General features: G+C 43.7%; 1 protein-coding gene and 1 long non-coding RNA gene across 2 annotated transcripts; one reads left to right on the top strand and one right to left on the bottom strand.

The window, feature by feature from the left end:
* Positions 1-192: 192 nt before the first annotated feature.
* On the top strand, positions 193-2,771 carry LOC117730891. Its single transcript, XR_004609499.1, has 3 exons — positions 193-510; positions 1,885-2,235; positions 2,425-2,771. It is a non-coding gene; the product is annotated as an uncharacterized LOC117730891 (long non-coding RNA).
* Positions 2,772-6,046: 3,275 nt separating this feature from the next.
* LOC117730247 (E3 ubiquitin/ISG15 ligase TRIM25-like) lies at positions 6,047-8,345 on the bottom strand. The gene has a single exon (XM_034531793.1). It carries the CDS (start codon positions 8,287-8,289, stop codon positions 6,544-6,546), a length of 1,746 nt encoding a protein of 581 aa, XP_034387684.1. The 5' UTR covers positions 8,290-8,345; the 3' UTR covers positions 6,047-6,543.
* Between the last annotated feature and the right edge of the window lie 6,886 nt (positions 8,346-15,231).

The following is a 15,231-nucleotide window of genomic DNA, read 5'->3' as shown; positions in this document are numbered from 1 at the left end:
GGTCGCAGGAGGAGAGACCCACTTTCTACCGGCAGGAGCTCGACAAGACGGTACCAGAACCTGTCCCCGGTGGGCTCCGGGGCGTACTCGGGACCGAGAGCCCACGACCGGCTCCCTCCACCGGCCCGCCAGAGGGAGCTCCCCGCGGGCTGCTTGTCAACCTGTGAAGGGGAGCCGTGGGGGGAGAGGGGGGGCAGGCTAACTGATGTAGCTAACGTGTGAGCTTCGATGGTGCATCGAACCCACTGAGAACTGCCTCCAACACAGCAAATGAACTACTCGTGTTACCGTTATCATGAAGGGAGGCAGAGGAAGAGCTCTACATGTGACACGCTGAGCAGAGAGCGAGCAGGAGGGGGCCAGAAGGAAGCTATCGCTATCCGCTAAGCTAGCACGGTGGCTAACGTTAGCGGAACTAAACAACGTGAAAATAAGACTGTTGGATTTGTAGCGATACGTCGCTAAAAGAAGGAGAGATCCGAGTGTTTAAATGTGTAAGATGTACAGCAGGTAATCAGCCCTTTGTACTAAAGAATATCACACAATTACCGTATCAGCTCCGGCTAAACCAAGCGATCAGAAAACAGACACGCAAGAGATGGGAGATGTTTCGGAAAGAATATATAGAAATACAAAATAAAATAACTTCTTTTTTTATTAATTTAATTTATTAATAAAAGAAGAAGAAAAAATATTAAATTAATTTAAAAAAAATGTAATTTAATTTAACTTTTTTTTTATTAGATAAATGAACTTTTTCTTTTTTAAACTGCCACTTTTTAAAACAGACACGATGAGAGATGTTTTGGAAAGAATATATATTTATTTTGTATTAATTGCAATAAAGGAAGAAGAAAAGAAAAAAAAAGTTAAATTAAATTAAAAAAAATATATATATATATTTTTTTTTAATTTAATTTAACTTTTTTTTTGTTGATAAATGAACATTTTCTTTTTTAAACTGCCAGTTACACCGTGCACTGGTATCGCTGGTAATCCTACGTGCCAAACGCCAGTTGAAGCCAGAGGTCGCACTCTCATTATGCAATGTATACACTGCACACACAAGTGTCCCTGTTGGAGGTACCGGGGAGTCATGAAGTCCCGTGACCGCAATCCAGGGATAGTTCTCCCAATTTGGCTCAACTGACGCCGACACGGTTCTCTCGGGGGGCATAGTATCGTTGAGAACCGTCCGAAATTTGTGGTCCGTTTGCGGATCCAAGTGGGAGGAAATGAGTAAACCCACCAAGCGCGGGGAGTCGCTTTGTGCGAACCACCGCCACACCCGGGTTTCGAACCCGCATCTTATCTGGTGTGGAAGGCGAGAGCGTAAGCCGCTTCGCCACCGCGCTAGCCAACATATACAGATTCGTGGGGAGCTTTGTCTTTTAGAATTTAAAGATTGCGCAATATTTGTCCAATTTCAAGATTGCGCAATAATTTTTAACCAAAATTTGCATTTTTCAAAATTATAACAATTATAAACATTATAAATGTGACAAGATTAGGAGGGGTTTCCCCCCTCCCTCCAGAATTAGACATGTGACAAATGTGGAATCTTTTCACATGCATGCAAACTTGGATAATACTAATATTAATGCTATTTGTTAAGTGTTCAAAAATCGGTCCAGGAACAAGCTGGTGAAAAAGGGAACCATACAGATGTTTTATTTAGTACTATTATAGATAAATATACCAGTATTGTATTTGTGGTATCATACCTTGAAGTTGGTTCATGAATGACTTTAACCATATTGTATATAATGAAAATGTATATTTGTATGTACGACGAGAGAGTACATTTAACCATTTAATTACATGTATGTGCACACACACATGGCCAATAAAGCTGATTCTCACACAAGTGTTTTTATTGTCCAGGTGGGAGAGGGCGGAGTGAAGCGCTGTGGAGATGGCGTCTTCTGTACACCTGTTCTGGCGGTAGGTGAATTGGAGGGGGTCCAGTGTGGGTGGTAAGCAGGTTTTCAGATGAGCCAAGACCAGCCTCTCATACACTTCATGATGATGGGTGTAAGTGCAGCGGGGCGAAAGTCGCTAAGGCTCGCTGCAGTGGCGTGTTTGGGCACTGGCACGATAGAGGTGGCTTTAAAGCACGTTGGCACAGCTGCTTGGGCCAGTGACAGGTTGAAGATGTCAGTCAGGACCCCAGTCAGCTGCCCAGCACAGGCCTGGAGCACACGTCCGGGATGCCGTCAGGGCCCGCAGCCTTACGTGAGTTGATGCTGCGCAGCGCAATCCACACATCCGTATGCATGTATATGTATGTATGTATATATATATATATATATATATATATATATACAGTATATATATATATATATATGTATATGTATGTGCTGTATTATCATATTATCTATTATTGTGCATTTCTAACAGCATAACATTAATATCCTGTTACAGGACAATCCCAATTGTACTTGATCCCAGATATCCAGACCTCGTGATAATGTCCTGTTCAGGGACAACGATGATCAGAAGAACCAACATCAGACACATCCGGGTATTTGGACCGTGCATGAGCAGATGGGGAGTTCAGAACTCCGTGATCAACGTGCACAGGTCCACCACGTTCTGGCTCTATGTGGATGTTTCAATGTTAGTCAACCTGCCCTGACCTGTGTGACACTGTCCGTCTAACTGGGAAAAGGGAGGCTTGTTTCTCTTAGTTGCATCACACTGTGCACCAGATGTGTTGAGTCAAATGGAAATCAAAAAGATATTAAATTAGAATTTACACAATATTTATTATATATAAAGTGTCATACAGTACATTTTTTAAATTAAATCAGAACTATTATGACATTGGTTCTAATATAAAGACATGTTTACAATGTTTGTTGAACATTTAATTAATAGTGCTATATAAATATATATATATATATATTTATATATATACATATGTACATAAATATAGATCTATAGAAGTATATTTAGTTGCAAACAACTAGGTCGAAAGAAAAGAGATCATTTCAAAAAGTTCTGCCGAGACATTAGTCTGTTGACAGCGGTCACCATGACGAGGGCAATCTGATGCATGGTGGGTAATATGGGCGGGGAAAGCGTGTTTTCATTGGTGGTCCAGCGGATTGGTCAGTGGCATTCGGAGCGCGGGGTCAGAGGTTCGAAACCCGGCTCCGCCCCCAAGCAGCCGACGTGAGTCACCTCTGTGTCGATAGCTTAGCTTGTTGCTAACCAACGCTAGCTCTCGTTCTTTAGCTTAGCAGATAGCCATGCACGCGTCTCTTCTACCAGGCGAGGAGAGAATACTATGGAGAGAAATGAGACGTCCTTTCCTCCCAAGCGTCGCGTGAAGGACGTGTCTGCTTCACACTGACTCCGGATCAGCTGATCAGCTGTCAGTCGGTTTTAACAGCTGGAGAGACGCGATCGATGTAACGGAGTTGTTTCCTGGTGTAAAGATCCTTCTTCTGTCTTGGTCAGGTCTTTCTTTGTTTTCGCTGACAGCGCCCCACACTTCAGCATGCTCACGCATTCACATTCACATGATACTGATGTCACTGACTGGCACAATTGTCACAATATGTCTTTTCTTTACCTGCTTATAATAAATAACCTTTTTAATTTGCCATCATCCACTGTGTCCTTTCCCATATTTGACAGAGCCTCAGAGCCGGGTTGTGACAGTTACACACACACAACCCTGAAGATAAGAAATGATCATATATTCATTTAACTGATGTCTGTACGGTGCGTTTTGTGAACAAATGGCAACAATACGTTGATTAGAAAACCTATTTGTAATAGAAACATAAACAGGGAGAAAATAACGTCATTGAGAATGCATTTGAGTTTTGTTAATATATATTATTTGGGGGAACTTCATTAATTAATATCATTGTTATAATGTTCACAACACGCTGCGGTTGTGGAGCGCTCAGACAGTCCGCTGTCGCCCCCTGCCGGTCGCGTCGGAGGCTGCGCAACGTGCTGGGTTCATTTCAGGTGACACTAGCCGTGATAACAGAGAGGGTGAGGTCACTTTGTAGGGTGCAGTTTGCAGAGAACAGGTATGTGTTTAAAGTGTTTGACAAGAAGTCCAGAGAACCAGTTCATCTGTGCTGTTGGAACAAAATACTACACTGTGAAAAAGAAACAGTAAAAGTCTTACTGAAGGAAAAGAATGTTGTGTACTTATCGTAAAGTTGTTGTACTATGTTGTTCTATTTTATCTGATGTTTCTGGTTTAATATTACTGCTTCAAAAGAGACTAAAGCCGTCAGACTAATGTAGTAAAAAGTACAACATGTACCTCTTAGATGTAGTACACTAAAAAGTACAACATGTACCTCTTAGATGTAGTACACTAAAAAGTACATGTACCCCCACTTGAGTACTACTCTCGTCTCCCACTGTGAACATAGTACTTTAGTAGTACTTTAGTAGTACTCACGTCCCCCACTGTGAACGTAGTACTTTAGTAGTACTCTCATCTCCCACTGTGAACGTAGTACTTTAGTAGTACTCACGTCTCCCACTGTGAACGTAGTACTTTAGTAGTACTCACGTCTCCCACTGTGAACGTAGTACTTTAGTAGTACTCACGTCTCCCACTGTGAACGTAGTACTTTAGTAGTACTCACGTCTCCCACTGTGAACGTAGTACTTTAGTAGTACTCACGTCTCCCACTGTGAACGTAGTACTTTAGTAGTACTCTCGTCTCCCACTGTGAACGTATTACTTTAGTAGTACTTTAGTAGTACTTTAGTAGTACTCACGTCTCCCACTGTGAACGTAGTACTTTAGTAGTACTTTAGTAGTACTTTAGTAGTACTCTCGTCTCCCACTGTGAACGTAGTACTTTAGTAGTACTTTAGTAGTACTTTAGTAGTACTCACGTCTCCCACTGTGAACGTAGTACTTTAGTAGTACTCACATCTCCCACTGTGAACGTAGTACTTTAGTAGTACTCTCGTCTCCCACTGTGAACGTAGTACTTTAGTAGTACTTTAGTAGTACTCTCGTCTCCCACTGTGAACGTAGTACTTTAGTAGTACTTTAGTAGTACTCACGTCTCCCACTGTGAACGTAGTACTTTAGTAGTACTCATGTCTCTTACTGTGAACGTAGTACTTTAGTAGTACTTTAGTAGTACTCTCGTCTCCCACTGTGAACGTAGTACTTTAGTAGTACTTTAGTAGTACTTTAGTAGTACGTAGTACTAGACGAATTCCACACACCACGGTCGACCTCTCAGCAGAGGGAGCGACTCCAAAGGGTTCTCCATGTCTGAGCAGGCTCAGATCCAGGAGTGTGAAGAGGTGAAAGCTGCTCAACTTGTAAATGCTTAGCAGTGCTCAGCTATGAAGACGGCACACAACACATTGAAGGGAAGAAGGAGAATCTAATTGAATCTGTTTGCAAGTCTCTCTCTTCAAGACTCATTCACGTGGTCTGTGTTCTCCTGCGTGACCTCAGGCCTTCACCATCACGGACCAGAACAGACTAGAACCATCTGAGGTATGTCCGCCCCTTAGCACCTTGTCCTTTCAATCTTAGTTGTAGCTGCTAGCACATATCTCATAGCTGCACTATTCAATGTTCATTATATTGACGATGTGTAATGTGAAAGAGATCATGTGGAGATACAGAGAATTGTCACACAGCGCTGCAATTCTAGCTTTTTAGCATTTTAGCTCTTTTTTTCCTCGACCCCCAAGTAACCAAACAAGACCAGTGTTTAGTGCTATTTGTGAATGACTCGACCACCAGGACACTGGACGCTGTCTTCAGATGATGGACTTTGGACTTTAAAACATGTTCTTCTGCTCTCAACATGAACTCTGGACTTTGTGGTGTTTCAGGAGGAAAACTGCCTCAGTTATTCTCTCATATTAGTTTCATATTTTATACATTAGCTTCGTATGAAACCCTGAAAATACGACAAGAAGAAAGTACTTTGTTCATTCTTGAGTCAATAAACACTTTATTCATCATGTAAACCTGTTCAATGTGTTGGACCATAATCTCACTTATGTAAAAGAATAATGAAAGATGTGCTTATTGATTATGATACTTTATTTTATAACACAACATAGTGCATCATGTGTATGTTGATTCAGACAACAACAACAACAACAACATTTAGTCTCTCAATCTAATGAACACACTTTGCAGAAAGTTGTAAGAACTAAATATCTAGAATAAAGAATCTCTTCTTTCTCTTTAAGACCCATGCAGAGGAAGAGACATTAACAAATACATCGATAACAACATTCATCAAACATTTAGAGCTCACAGCATTTGACATGTTCCTGCAGATGAATATGAGTTCAGGTAAACAAAGATCATCATGAGCAGTGAGAGCCTCCATAAACACACAGAGGAAGGAGCGCCACCTACAGGAACTCATTTACACAGCAACGAGATGGACAAGCACCGCCCACAAGGTTTGATTGACAGGTGGAGAAAAGTCTGCTCTCAGCGACAATGAAGTAAACAAAATAAGTTTAAGAATTAAAACCCAGACTTTAACCGGCTGTCCCTTAAATCACTTCTGTCTATTTGAGTTTACAGAACTCAGCAGTGTCTCCAGAAGAAAACAACCCAAGTCCAGCATAGAGAGGCTGAGTGAATGTGGTCTGGACTCTGTGGAGGAGAGTCATGGTTTCAGAGACGCTGTAGAAGGACAGAATACCTGCTCTGTGATCCAGGTACACTCCTAGTCTGGAGGACCGAGGACCAGAGACGGGGGTGTTGACTTTGTTGTACCAAAAGTTATAACTGTTATTGTCACAACGTAAAGCCCAAGATTTGTTATTGTATCCAAACACACATTCATTCCCTGTTCTCATGATGTTCTTGTATGAAACTGCTACTCTAACTCCTATTCCTCTCCACTCCACCTCCCAGTAACAACGTCCAGTCAGACTCTCTCTACTCAGGACCTGAAAACACCATCCACTGAACCTGTCTGGGTGACTAGAATAAGAGTGATGTTCCTCCATTAAAGTTCCTTTTCTGTTCCCATCAGATAATAACAGCCATGTGTGTGCTGTGTTTGGATCCAGAGTGAGTTCACATGAACATCTTAAGAATCCATCTCTGGTCGTGGGCTCTGGTGCAGACAGTAAAACATCCACTTCAGTCCCCGTCAGTGAGACGTTTGTCCACTTGTCTCTCAGGACGTCCTGTAGTTCATCTCTGAGTCCTGAAACAGCCGCCGTCACGTCCTCAAAGTACCTCAGAGGACGGATGTTGATGCTGGATGAGTCTGTAGACCCACTGAGTGGTGACAGTGAGGGGTAGTGGTGGAGAAGCTGGTTGAGATCCTCTGTGTGTGAGAGCAGCTTCAGCTCAGCGTCGTTCCTCTTCAGCTCAGTGATCTCCTGCTCCAGCTTCTCCTGAAGCTCTTTGACTCGACTCACTTCAGTTCTCTGCTGGGATCTGACCTGCTGCTTCACATCAGAGCTTCTTTTCTTCATGAGACGGATCAGCTTAGTGAAGATCTTCTCACTGTCCTCCACTGTTTTATCAGCAGAGAGGTTGATGGCCTCCACCTCCTGATGGAGCAGCTTCAGGTCTTTCTCTCTGTCCTGGATTCTCTGCTGGATGTTTAGTCGACTCCCCTCCAGCTCTCTCTGCCTCTCGGTCCTTTCTGCTGCAGCTGAGACGGTGTCGTGGCCTTTATGTTCATCCAGAGAGCAGAGGTAGCAGATACACTGCTGATCAGTACGGCAGAAGATCTTCATCACCTCATTGTGACGAGAGCAGATGTTCTCCTGGAGCTGGTTGGAGGGGTCCACCAGCTGGTGTTTCTTTAATTGAGGTACATCACAATGAGGCTGGAGGTGTTTCTCACAGTAAGAAACCAGACACACCAGACAGGACTTGAAGGCCTTCAGTCTCCTCCCAGTGCAGACATCACAGGCCACATCTTCAGGTCCAGCATAGCAGTGATCAGCAGGAGCAGCTTGGAGTCCAGTCTTCTTCAGCTGCTCCACTAAATCTGCCAACATGGTGCTCTTCAGCAGGACAGGCCTCGGTGTGAAGGTCTGCCTACACTGAGGGCAGCTGAGGAGCTTCTTCCCGTCCTCTTCATCCCAGTGGTCTTTAATACAGTTCATGCAGTAGCTGTGTCCACAGGGAATAGTCACCGGATCCTTCAGGAGATCCAGACAGATGGAACAAGAGAAGGTCTCCCGGTCCAGCTGATCTCCTTTGGGCTCCATTTCACCTCTCGGTAACAACGAGTGTCTGAGTTTCACTTCCTCAGAAGAGACTCTGACTTCAGGTCTGAACAACATGTGACGGTTCAGTGAACGGGGCGTGTCAGCTCTACTGCTCCGCCTCCATGTTGGTTACACCAATCTTTAGAGCTGTAGATCTGAAGGGGAGGGGCCAGGAAGGATGTGGACACAGTGCAGCTGTCTGTGATTGACAGCAGGAGGAAGAGGGAGGGGCTTATCAAGCTGAGCTTCATTCCAGGAAGAGGAGCGGCGCTGTGAAAGTGAACTTTGTTCCCTCATTTACAGACAGAGACTCTGTTGAAACCTGCTGCATGTTTGAAATCATTTCAGTTTCTCAACTTCAACATATGTCTTGGCTCCTCAGGCGTTGATGATCGATCCATATTTCTCTACAACTCTTCCTCAAGTTCTGTTTCTCTAATTCTTAAATCAGTTATTCGTTGCAGCTCTGACTCCAGAAGCTCCTGAAGAACCCGACGAGCTGCTTCTGTAATTAACTGGTTGATAAACATTAATACATGTTTCTGTCAAATGGAGAAATTACATATATGTGGTAAGGCAGGCAACGGGCAGCCTGTGATTAGGACCCAGGCCAAGGGGCGGAGCTTCTAAAAAGGGGTGGGAAGCTCACCTGGGCCTTTCTTCCTGTAGTCAGACACACCTGAGAGAGCACACAGTCATAGAGCAGCCATCTTTCATGGGCCTTTTATTGTTGCTGTGAACCGGTAACTTTGATTTGGTTGAAGAGTTCTCCTAAATGACCTACACACGTTGTGACTTTATACTTTATGTTTTTATTGAACTCTACACTGACAGTTTAGCCCCACATGGTTTACTCTCTTGTTTGAGCACTTCTTTTGATTTATGTATTAAATGTATAATTTACTTCAATAATATATATATGTTCTGGTGGTGTGTGGTATATCACCGGGTCACACACATATATATATATATATATATATATATATATATATGGCAGCAGATCTTCAGGTCCAGACCCAGTTCAGTTCTGATCACCACAGAGTGCCACGCACAGGAAACGGAGAGAGGTGGTAGACCTGTTTGTGTTATTGATTCCCCAGACATCTTTGATGATGACATTGACCTGTCAATCAAAGCAGGGCACGTGAGCAGGTGCAGAGCGCTGTGTCAGGGCGGGCCGACTGTGTACTTACTGCTGATGGCTTCCAGACGGGGAGAGAGGCGTACTGAGGAAGCTGGAGGAAGCTTTTGGCCAAAGAGTGCATGAACCAACAATCATCCTGTTTACTCGAGGGGACCTGAAGCAGCAACAAATGAGCCCGGCTGACTTCATGCGCTCCTCCACACCTCATCTCAAGGACATCATTGCAAAGTGTGTCCACATTGTGTCTTCTTTGAGAACAAGGCCTCACGTCCCCCTCAAGTGGAAAGGCTGATGCAGAGCGTTGACGAGATCATAACAGAAACAATAACAGATCCATACAGTGCTGGGTTGTGACTTATCTCCTTGAATATATAAATAGGCCACAAGCTGAACAAATCTAACGTCTTAATTAAACTGGTTGATTTTACACATTTTATTTTCTTGGTGGCAGGTTCTGTCACGTGAACCAGATCTCGGCCAGAGGAGACGAGAGGTCGGCCTCCCTGCGCCTACGGGGAGTCGGGCTCTGACTGCTGTTGGTGCTGATGCACCAAACAGCAGTTCAGAGTCTCCGGCCTTCTTGGAGTCGGTGGGAGGGGTCCTGGAAAGAGCGCCGCCTCGGACTCCGTGGTTCTCCTGGGTGAAGAGCTGTCAACTGATCACCACCTGGTGGGGAGTTGGATCAGATGGGGGGGGGGCCGGCTAGAAAGACCTGGCAAGCCCAAACGTGTAGTGAAGGTGAACTGGGAACGTCTGGTGGAGGATCCTGGTAAGGTCACGATACATAGATGTAGGTGCAAGGGAACAACATGTGACGTTAATATATAAGTGGGAAACAATGTGGGAACGTAATGAAATTAATATCATTATTATAATTTGTATAGCTTATTTAAAAATGATCATATAGAATTTACCAACACTTGAGGGGCAAAATAAAGAAATACATAGAAAATAACTACAAGGTACATTTGTATTGTTACTTTGCAACAAACAGAAGCTCAACAAGTATTTATTGTCAGGTACAAACTGTTGGCCTCAATAATCAATGAAACATTTGAGGGTCATTGCAGATATCAAAATGAAATTATGAGATGAAAAGTTCATGTGAACGTCCAAATGTAAAAAGGGTATCTGCACTGCCGCCACCAGATGGCGTCATTGTCACAGTTAGTTTTCTCTGATGCTCTTCTGTGCAGTGAGCCACCATCACCACTGATATGAACGATAAGGCATATGTTAGTAAATGTATTGTGACATCTGTGTGATGCCTATAAACTACAGATCCATTCCACACATGGGAAACACTGTTTCTCTGCACGTGTGTTCGGTGTGCAGTACAGCTCAGTGGGTCTGAGTGGCAGTGAAGAGTGACGAGTGCAGCGTGCACACGAGATGAAGACGTGCACACGTGGTCTCGTCTGTAAATTAGTGCACATATTGCCACAGACACACTTTGGCATCGAGGGGTTTCTAGTTTGAAAGATTCTCACGAGACGAGGAGCATCCTGCAGAGACCATCTCTGCTTCTGTGGAAACCAAGGCAACAGGTCAGAGGTCAGGGGTCAACCTCAACACATATCTGGTGTACAGTGTGATGCAACAACTAAGACAAACTCCCTTTTCCCAGTTAGACACACAGTGACACACATATCAGGGCAGGTCGTACATTTACTAACACGAGTGCCTGTAAAGTATCCACACTAGTGCCAGTACATGGACCTGTGCACGTTGATCACGGACGTCAGACTGTCGCACACACATGCATGTTCAAAAGAATTCATTATTTACACGGGTGTAGGGCCTCCCCTGTAAGGACAGAGGGGCCGAAAGTACTGCACTTTGTGACCCTCTGTCTGTGATAAGTGCAAAATAAATAAACCTTACTTACTTACTTATAGACATGCTTTTGTTTTGTAGGACGGGGGAACAAGACCAGTGTTTAGTGCTATTTCTGAATGACTCATACCCAGGCTTCCCAGGCTGCTCAGTCCGGCTCTCCCTCGGTGTGGTCACGCTGACAGCCAGTCCTCTGTCTGTCATGTCTGCAGTCGCCTTTTAATTACCTGTTGAACAGGTGCTCGGCACTTGTTTTCTCTGAGGGAGATTGGAAAGGTTGATTTCCATAACAATAGTTTGAGTGGATCTTTACACCAGGAAACAACTCCGTTACATCGATCGCGTCTCTCCAGCTGTTAAAACCGACTGACAGCTGATCAGCTGATCCGGAGTCAGTGTGAAGCAGACACGTCCTTCACGTGACGCTTGGGAGGAAAGGACGTCTCATTTCTCTCCATAGTATTCTCTCCTCGCCTGGTAGAAGAGACGCGTGCATGGCTATCTGCTAAGCTAAAGAACGAGAGCTAGCGTTGGTTAGCAACAAGCTAAGCTATCGACACAGAGGTGACACGCGTTGGCTGCTTGGGGGCGGAGCCGGGTTTCGAACCTCTAACCCCGCGCTCCGAATGCCACTGACCAATCCGCTGGACCACCAATGAAAACACGCTTTCCCCGCCCATATTACCCACCATGCATCAGATTGCCCTCGTCATGGTGACCGCTGTCAACAGACTAATGTCTCGGCAGAACTTTTTGAAATGATCTCTTTTCTTTCGACCCAGTTGTTTGCAACTAAATATACTTCTATAGATCTATATTTATGTACATATGTATATATATAAATATATATATATATATATATTTATATAGCACTATTAATTAAATGTTCAACAAACATTGTAAACATGTCTTTATATTAGAACCAATGTCATAATAGTTCTGATGTAATTAAAAAATGTACTGTATGACACTTTATATATAATAAATATTGTGTAAATTCTAATTTAATATCTTTTTGATTTCCATTTGACTCAACACATCTGGTGCACAGTGTGATGCAACTAAGAGAAACAAGCCTCCCTTTTCCCAGTTAGACGGACAGTGTCACACAGGTCAGGGCAGGTTGACTAACATTGAAACATCCACATAGAGCCAGAACGTGGTGGACCTGTGCACGTTGATCACGGACGGCAGACTGTCGTACACACATGGATGTTCAATGTGCTTCATTAGACAGGAAGTCAAGAAACAGCTGGGTTCCTCTTGCTTACATGAATAATCATATGAATGACAGATAATATATTTTAATATATAAAAAAAGCAGGTAAACATCTTGTGAACACTTGAGAATCGCCTTTCAGTTGCATTTTCTGGACCTTATGCAAACACACACACACACACACACACCTCTTCACGACAGGGTCAAGACACTAAGTGATTTGACCCTCACCCGCTCATCAATGTTCCCAATCGTCCCCTCTAATATTCACGAGCATTGATTGAGCTGTCGGGGTTCGTTGGAGGTGTAATGATTATTGATCTGAGTGCTGCGCTCCGGTTAACGGTAAGTTCAATCTTTTCAATCACTCCTGAGGACGTCTTCCAGTCCCGTGGAGGAGCCGCGCTTCAATCAATAGCTCGTCATTGTGCTTCTTCACGCAGCGGTGAGGGCAAAGACAACAGAGGTCGTCTCCTCTGGAAAGGTCGTCCTCCTCGTGACCTTTGCTCTGCTGCGTCTCAGGTCAGGTGCGCACAGGTGTGCTTCTGAAAAACATATTGCTTGTGCTGCATTCAAACAAATAAAAAACAGTATGTTTTGCACATCTTGTTCAGATACGTGTTGTATATTTATTTTTCAAAGTGAAATCACCAAAATCCGATCGGGCTATTATATGAGTAATATACTAGTTACTTTGTGATTTAATGTAATTATGATTGGAAAAAGTGATCGAAACATGCCGGCTATCAAGCCACGGCTATTTTATCAAGCCACTACATTAATGTTTTTGTAATATTTACTATTATTTTAGCTCAGTGCTACAGATGAGCTCAGTTATGCATATTAATTACTGTAACAAGGGCGTCTTTGTTAACCATATTGTGACCTGCATCAATAAGGACAGTAAAGCTGCAACAACAACAACAACAACAACACGTCGACATGTCAGGAATAATGTTGGATTTGTAATTACGGAGTCATCGCCCGCAAGCGCTCTCACGGTGATGGAACTGGTTTTGTGAAACATGAATGCTTACAACTTCAGACGTTGGCATGCGCCTTGTAACAATATTATGACTCAACGTTATTTCTTTAGGGATCAAATTCAACAAATTACATAAATTAGCGCTGCACACACTCGTAGCCTGAAGGGACGGTGAAGAAAGGATCTCGTCTGTTAACCTGCCAACAAAGATTTGAGTGTGCAGGAAAGATTTAGAAATAGGCCTTTGTGTCTGCGTGTGAGTCAAGTTAACGTCAACTATGTATAAATAGTTAGATATTGTGATATAAAGTGTAATAATAATAATGTATTTTGTAAACTTACGCTGTTTTCCTCTTTCTGGGGTTTTGTTGCCTAAACCGAACCTGTGAAGACTATTCAGAATAGAAAGTTAAGACATTAACAAGTCGTCCTTGACTCATCTGATACCTGGAGGTACCTGGAGATACCTCCTGGAGATACCCCCTGGAGATACCTGGAGTTACCTGGAGTTACCTGGAGTTACCTGGAGATACCTCCTGGAGATACCCCCTGGAGATACCTGGAGTTACCTGGAGTTACCTGGAGTTACCTGGAGATACCTCCTGGAGATACCCCCTGGAGATACCTGGAGTTACCTGGAGTTACCTGGAGATACCTGGAGTTACCTGGAGTTACCTGGAGTTACCTGGAGATACCTGGAGTTACCTGGAGATACCTGGAGGTACCTGGAGTTACCTGGAGTTACCTGTAGATACCTGGAGGTACCTGGAGATACCTCCTGGAGATACCCCCTGGAGATACCTGGAGTTACCTGGAGTTACCTGGAGTTACCTGGAGATACCTGGAGTTACCTGGAGTTACCTGGAGATACCTGGAGGTACCTGGAGTTACCTGGAGTTACCTGGAGATACCTGGAGGTACCTGGAGATACCTCCTGGAGATACCCCCTGGAGATACCTGGAGTTACCTGGAGTTACCTGGAGTTACCTGGAGTTACCTGGAGATACCTGGAGGTACCTGGAGTTACCTGGAGTTACCTGGAGTTACCTGGAGATACCTGGAGGTACCTGGAGTTACCTGGAGTTACCTAGAGATACCTGGAGGTACCTGGAGGTACCTGGAGTTACCTGGAGTTACCTGGAGATACCTGGAGGTACCTGGAGTTACCTGGAGTTACCTGGAGATACCTGGAGGTACCTGGACTGGTCCTGATTGGCTCCATGCATCCTCTCCACAAATCATGAATTTCACAATAAAAACTACAACACAGAGCTCCCACCCAGCAGGTCAGAGTCAACAATCAACATTGTGGTTTAAAGTTGATATCAGGACGTTGTTGTCTTTCATTAATTAATGGACCGGTTCTGAAACCATTGAATAAACTATGTATTGAGTAATCTTTTCATTCAAATATATTAAAACCTAGTTCAAAATTGCATCAGAGTATGGTATTAATACGGACTGATTGATATATTACCTGTTTTCAATGCAGTTGGGGCCAATTTGATTGTATGTATGGGACTCGCATGTAAACCTATAAATAACTCAGTGGTGAAGCCTGAATGTGATCAAATGAGACGTCGATATTATGGCACCTTCCTGAATAAATATGAGAGAAGCATCTGTTGCAAAATTGACAATGTAAACTCACTTAATCACCGATAATAAAAGTGTAATGCCGTGAGTCTTTCAGGGATCTGTGCAACGTGTGAGACGGCTTTTCCAAACAGGAAGTGAGGAGCAGAAAAGTGGCTCAGCACTGCCTTCGTGTGAAATTACAACAGACATTTCTATTAAAAGTAAAAACCTCTTCAGCTTTTTATTTCATTAATC

Source organism: Cyclopterus lumpus, chromosome 5 (assembly GCF_009769545.1).
Source record: "Cyclopterus lumpus isolate fCycLum1 chromosome 5, fCycLum1.pri, whole genome shotgun sequence".
Lineage (NCBI taxonomy): Eukaryota > Metazoa > Chordata > Actinopteri > Perciformes > Cyclopteridae > Cyclopterus > Cyclopterus lumpus.
Note: the sequence above shows the minus strand (reverse complement) of the source record. Positions and strands in the feature narration are given on the sequence as shown.

Excerpts from the sequence above, each read along its gene's own strand:
- LOC117730247 (XM_034531793.1), bottom strand. The coding sequence starts at position 8,289 with ATGTTGTTCAGACCTGAAGTCAGAGTCTCTTCTGAGGAAGTGAAACTC.